This window comes from Elephantulus edwardii, unplaced genomic scaffold (genome assembly GCF_000299155.1).
Source record: "Elephantulus edwardii isolate Elephantulus edwardi_28Jun2011 unplaced genomic scaffold, EleEdw1.0 scaffold00026, whole genome shotgun sequence".
In the NCBI taxonomy this organism is placed as follows: Eukaryota; Metazoa; Chordata; class Mammalia; order Macroscelidea; family Macroscelididae; genus Elephantulus; species Elephantulus edwardii.
Genome location: NW_006399776.1, coordinates 18,603,216 through 18,609,676, shown reverse-complemented (window position 1 = coordinate 18,609,676; position 6,461 = coordinate 18,603,216). Strand labels below are relative to the sequence as shown.

At 35.8% G+C, this 6,461-nt stretch overlaps 1 protein-coding gene across 1 annotated transcript; it reads left to right on the top strand.

The window, feature by feature from the left end:
- Positions 1 to 235: 235 nt before the first annotated feature.
- LOC102858304 (olfactory receptor 4K5-like) lies at positions 236 to 1,207 on the top strand. Its single transcript, XM_006883255.1, has one exon. It carries the CDS (start codon positions 236 to 238, stop codon positions 1,205 to 1,207), a length of 972 nt encoding a protein of 323 aa, XP_006883317.1.
- Positions 1,208 to 6,461: the final 5,254 nt, after the last annotated feature.

The window sequence follows — 6,461 nt, the reverse complement described above, 5'->3', positions numbered from 1 at the left end:
CTCTCCAGCCTCTTCCAAATTATGTAGCAGTTTTCATACTGGGGTCATAGTATTCCATGGTGTGAATCTCTGTCAGTACTTTTGTAATCATGTTCTATTAAAAATTTTTGCATTCAGTAAACACATTATATTTGGGATGCTAGAAATTTTTATACTGAAAATATTTTTAGTCATAATTTGAATCCTTATTTTCCATCCTTAGGGATTTTTCAAAGCAAGTATTCAGCCTGGATCCATGGATAAGTTCAATTCTTCCATCGTGTCTGAGTTTGTATTGCTGGGGCTCTCCAGTTCACAAGAACTTCAACTTTTCTTTTTCTTTTTCTTCTCTGTGTTGTATGTGATCATTGTTCTGGGCAACATCCTCATTATACTCACTGTAACTTCTGATGCCAGCCTGCACTCGCCCATGTATTTCCTCCTGGGAAACCTTTCTTTTGTTGACATCTGTCAGGCTTCCTTTGCTACCCCAAAAATGATTGCAGATTTTCTAATTGAACACAAGACCATCTCCTTCAGTGGCTGTATAGCCCAGATTTTCTTTATCCACCTTTTCACTGGAGGAGAGATGGTGCTTCTTGTCTCCATGGCCTATGACAGATATGTAGCGATATGCAAGCCCTTACACTATGTGATCATCATGAACCGGAGAACGTGTGCCATTTTGGTGATGATCTCCTGGACTGTGGGCTTGGTGCACACGTTAAGCCAGTTATCATTTACTGTCAACCTTCCTTTTTGTGGACCCAATGTTGTAGACAGCTTTTTCTGTGACCTTCCTCGAGTGACTAAACTTGCCTGCCTGGATTCTTACATCATTGAAATACTAATTGTGGCCAACAGTGGAATTCTTTCCCTAAGCACCTTTTCTCTCTTGTTCAGCTCTTACATTGTTATTCTTGTCACTGTCTGGTTTAAGTCTTCTGCTGCAATGGCTAAGGCATTGTCCACACTGGCTGCCCATATCATGGTGGTGATACTATTTTTTGGCCCTTGCATCTTCATCTATGTATGGCCCTTCACTACCTACCCTGTGGATAAAGTGCTTGCCATATTTTATACAATTTTTACCCCCATCTTGAACCCAATTATTTACACACTGAGGAACAGGGATATGAAAACTGCCATGAGGAAGATTCTAATTCATTATTTGAAGTCTAAGAAAATATCTGAAATGCCACTAGTACCAAGGAATCCTCTACATTAAAGCAAAATTACTTCACAAATTTACTTCAAAATTTCTCCTAATAAAAGCTCGGCATATAAAGATGTTTTCCGGATTCTTGCCATGCACCGTATCCAGGTATACACTGGATTTGTTCCAGAAAAACATGAGTGTGGTGGAGGGAAGAGTCAAAGTATCTTGATTGTTGAGTGAAGCATATATTTGGACATTTTCCTTAAATTTTTCTAATTATTATGTCTAAAAAAATATTCTGTCTACATGAATAATATTTAAGAATATAAAAACTGGAATTTCCCAACTTCAGAGAATAATGCACATTTTATTTAAGAAAAAAAGTACACATATTTATATGTGATATCTTAGGTTACACTTCTGGTATACTTCCCTCAGACATTTCCCCAGTAACTAGGAATTGTTTAAAACATAAAATTGTAAGTTCTAAATTTGTATTTCATGGGCTTTTTCTGATCAATTAAGATAGTTTAGTTACTTCTGATGGCTTAATGGTTAAGCAGTTATGTTGCCAACCCAAAGGCAAGCAGTTCAAGTCCGCCAACTCCTCCATGGGAAAAAGATGAGCAAACTTCTTTTATGCAGTTTACAGCCACTTAAAATCCTGTGTGTGTGTGTGTGTGTGTGTGTGTGTGTGTGGTGTCAAGCATTTTCTGACTCCACTGTACATAACAGCAACAGCAGAAGGGAAAAGAAAATCTGGTAAACCACATAATTTCAACATCAGTTCTTTTAGTCTGTACGATGAATAGATTGAAAAACCTCATTTGGGTGAAAATATTAAATGCTTAGTGACAAAAACAACAACACAACAATGTTAAAATATGTATTGGAGTATCAGAATTGAATGTCTCCTGTGAATATTAGAGACAGTATTTGTGTTGGTATTGGTTAGACTTTCAAGTCTATTATTCCTAAACCCTTAATTCGTAAAATTTGAATTGATTTATGTAAGGATTAACCTCTTTAAAGATAAGAGCAGTTGTTTTATACTTTAAAGATGAGAAGAGTTGTTTTACACTCTGTTAAGTGTGTAGGTCCAATAAAACTTGTCACCTGACCAGTTTCAGCCTGGAGTTCTCTGTGCACTGCACTGCCTTTGGCCCCCCCACTAGCTTTGGTGATCATTGTAATGTTTCAACTTGCTCTAGTCCCAGTAAAAACAAAGGAGATGTTCACAATGATTCCAGAAATTAATTTTAAATTTAATTTCTACCTAATGGAAATTACAACCAAAACAACATTATGTTTTTAATAGAGTTGAACATTAATATGGTATACACTCAGTTTGTGTTTTTTTCTTTTTTAAATTAATAATGTAACTTTTCAGTTAACCTATTTTCATGCGTTTCACGTTAATTTAATACTATCAAGATTCTTTTTTTCCCCCTGTTCAAATTGTGGCTATTTTAAAGCATCCATACAGTACTAAGAAAATTAAGAGAAAAATATTTTAAAATGTAACTGTGTTATATTTAGGAAGCCCTGGTGGCCTAGTGACAAGAAACTGTGCTGCAATCCTGAAAACACCAGTTCAAATCCACCAGCTGCTCCATGGGAGAAGAAAGAGCAATCTCCTCCTGTGTGATTAACTACTCAGAAAACCCATCAGAGTGTCAGCTATGGGTCAGTTTCAACTCGATGGTACATAACAACAACAAATGGTGAAAGAAAATGTGAACTTTTAGGTAATTGTCAACAACAACAAATGGTGAAAGAAAAATGTGAACATTTAGTAATTGTGAAAATAGCTATAGTTAGTAAGAAACAAGGAAAAGTGTCTTAAAGTAAGTGTTGAAAGACATATATTTGAGTGGTAAATATTGACCTTGATCAAATTGCTTTTAATTAGACTCTGTCTTATGCACTCATTATGAGTTGGAATTGATTCAGTGGTAATGCAGTTAGTTAGGCATAAATCGAAGTCTGTCCATATCTACTATCAATGGGCTCAAACATATCAGAGTGAAGGTAGCGCAGGACAGGGCAATGCTCTGATTTGTTGTTCATAGGGTTACTATGAATGTAGCCTACTTGAACACAACTAAGAACAATTTTTAGAATTTAAAAAAAGGAAAATATTTTTATCTGGTAAATAAGACCAAGGACTACAGCCTCCTATATGGACTGAAGCTCAACATCAAGAAAACAAAGATTCTAACCACTGGGCTAATTGGTAGCAGCAGTTTGGATGGTGAAGAGATTGAGATAGTTAACAGTTTTAATTTACTTGGCTCCACAGTCAACACTCTTGGTAACAGCTGCCAGGAAATCAAGAGAAGAATTGCATTGGGAAAGTCGGCTTTGAGGGACCTCTCAAGAGTACTGAAGAGCAACGATGTCAGACTGGAGACTAAGGTGTGCCTGATCCAGGCTATAGTCTTCATAATTACGTGCTATGCATCAGAGAGTTGGACAGTGAATAGGGATGATAGAAAGAGAATCGATGCCTTTGAGCTGTAATGCTGGAGAAGAGAATACCATGGATTGATAGGAGAACAAACAGGTTTGTCCTGGAGAGCGTGAAGCCAGAATGTTCCCTGGAGTCAAGGATTCTGAGGCTTTGTCTGACATATTTTGGGCATGTTGCAAGGAGGGACTGGTCCTGGTCCTTGGAGAGGGATATCATGTTTGGCAGAGTGGAGGGGCAGTGAAGGAGAGGAAGACCTTTGATGAGATGAATTGGTTCTGTGACTGGAGAGGTGGGAACAAGTGCATTTGAGATGGCTAGGTTGGCACAGGATAGAGGAGCATATAGAGCTCTTGTACATAGGGTCGCTATGAGTCACAAGCGACTCGATGGCACATAACAACAACAACAACAACAAATAAGACTGCATAATAAATCCACTGCCTTTTGGGAATCCCAGAATACCTAATTATACTCGTGCAAAATCTGTAGTTGGACAAGGAAATAGTCATGAGAACAGAGAACAGAGTAAGAAAATACTTGATGGTTCAAAATCAGGGAGTACATCTAGGATATATTCTGTATCCATACACTTTCAAAATATATGCAGAACAGATTTTGGGAGCCTGAACTTTATGTGGTATCAGAATTGGAGGAATATTAGTCAACAACCTGTGTTGTGCAGATGACACAACCTTGCTTGCCGAAACAAAAAATGAGGAGGACCTGATACGTTTGCTGCAACGGGTCAGAGACTGCAGTCTCCAACAATTGAAGCTCAACATGCACTTGGTAATTTAATAAAGATTGTTCTGAAGAGTAGTAACCTGAAAAAAAACCAAAAAAAAAAAGACTACAACAAAGATTCTCATCACTGAGCCAGTTGATAGCACCATAACAGAGAAGAGATTGAGATTATTAACAATTTATAGTTCCTAGGTCTTGACACTTAACAAAAAACACACTACAGACAATTTCATTAAATTTGGGAGACAGTATAAATTTACCTTTTAAGTATTACTTTGATTCAATTTTAAGTTCATGTAGACAGCACTTGTTTTGAATACAACTCTTTTCAGTATAAAATTCCCTATCCCTCTATATGAACGAAGAAGTCTAAAGAAACAAAGTTATCTATCTATCCATTAGCAATTTTCTTTTAAACTATATTTTCTTTTAAATTTCATTTCATTTTCAATTAAAATGACCTTACTAACTCCCAGTATTCTGAAGAGAACCCAAATTCAGCAAAGGACAACTACTTTTCCATTGAAAACAACACCTAACAATCTACTAGATCTTACTAGGGACCGAGTTCCTGGCAATTAGCTACTATTGACTGTGTCTTAGCCCTCCCGTACTATTAGGAGTCAAACTTAAAAAGTACAAAGTCAGGGGGTTTGCTGGGGGATTGTGTACCAATGAAGGAGTTTTTCTTTTGCTTTTCAAGGAGAGGAGCAAACGGGGGGGAAGTGCAACAATGAATGAATGGAATTCCAAACTCTCTGTAGATGTTCATTGAAAATAATAAAAAAAAAGTCTACAAAAAATTTGAAAAAAACCCCAAAAACCAACGCGCTCCAAATGCTTCTGCGTAAAGATATTATTAACATCATGGGCAACTCTTAGATTATTGTATCAGTTTGTTTTCGGACAAGCTCAGATAAAAGCAATTGATGTTTCTAAATTAAAAAAAAAAGTGCAAAGTCACAAGTAATGCGTATGAACAAGTAGTTTGGAGATTCAAGTTGCCTACTTCTGCTTTATTGGCATCTTCACCTCAATTTTACGGCTTCATGGAACTAATGGAATGAATGCATTTGGTCTACGAACTCATATGAGAAAATAAAAAGTCATACATTTCACTATCAACTCTACTAAGAGAAAATTCTAGTATTGGGCAAAGAAAGAAACATTGCATTTTGTTATAGAATGAATAGAGAATTAACTAGAACTTCTTGATAATGGAAAAAAAAAATTTCTGATTTGTTAGAGGACTTGAAGGAACAGAATTGAAAGATCAGTAAAATGTAAAGAAAATAATGATCTTTAAAATTTTTTTCATAGGATCCTCTACTGAGAGTAAAACACCTGACACCAAGACAATGTATTATATAAAGTATTATTGAAGAAATTATTAGTGTGTCTTTGAGAAAGAAAGAAAATTTTGGTGGGCAAATATATTTAACAAGAATATCTTTAAACATTTAAAGAAGTGTAATATTTAAGATTTGTCCTATAAGACTGCAGATGGTGGAACAATTTGAAGAAATTAAGTACAGATTAAATTATCTTGTGAAATGATAGACTTGCTGTTTGGGGGAAAACTAACTTATGTGTTTAATTGTCCAGTATGAATAATAAAAAGTTATAGCAATACTGTGAGCAATGAGATTCCTAGAACAAATCATACGATGCGGTTTAAAATTTGGACAATGTGTGTCAAATTTGTATTATGTTACTACAATTAATCTGTATGCTGACCAAATAATCCAAGAAGCTGGACTATATGAAGAAGTACACAGCATAAAGTTGGAGTAAGAATCTTTAATAATCTGTCATATGCAGATGGCACAATCTTATTTGCTGAAAGTAAAGTGGATTTGAAGCACTTGCTAATGAAACCAAGACTGTAGCCTTCACTATATACTACAAATCAACAACATAAAGAAAACAAAAATTCTAACCACTGGTCCAATACGAAGAATTAAGTGAACAGATTTTTTTTTAAAAAGGCTAACGATATCAAGGATTTCATTTCACATGGAACCAATATCAACCTTCTGGGAAGCAGCAGTCAAGAAATCAATATTACTCCTCTGGGCAATTCTGCTTCTTGTTGTTGTTGTTGTT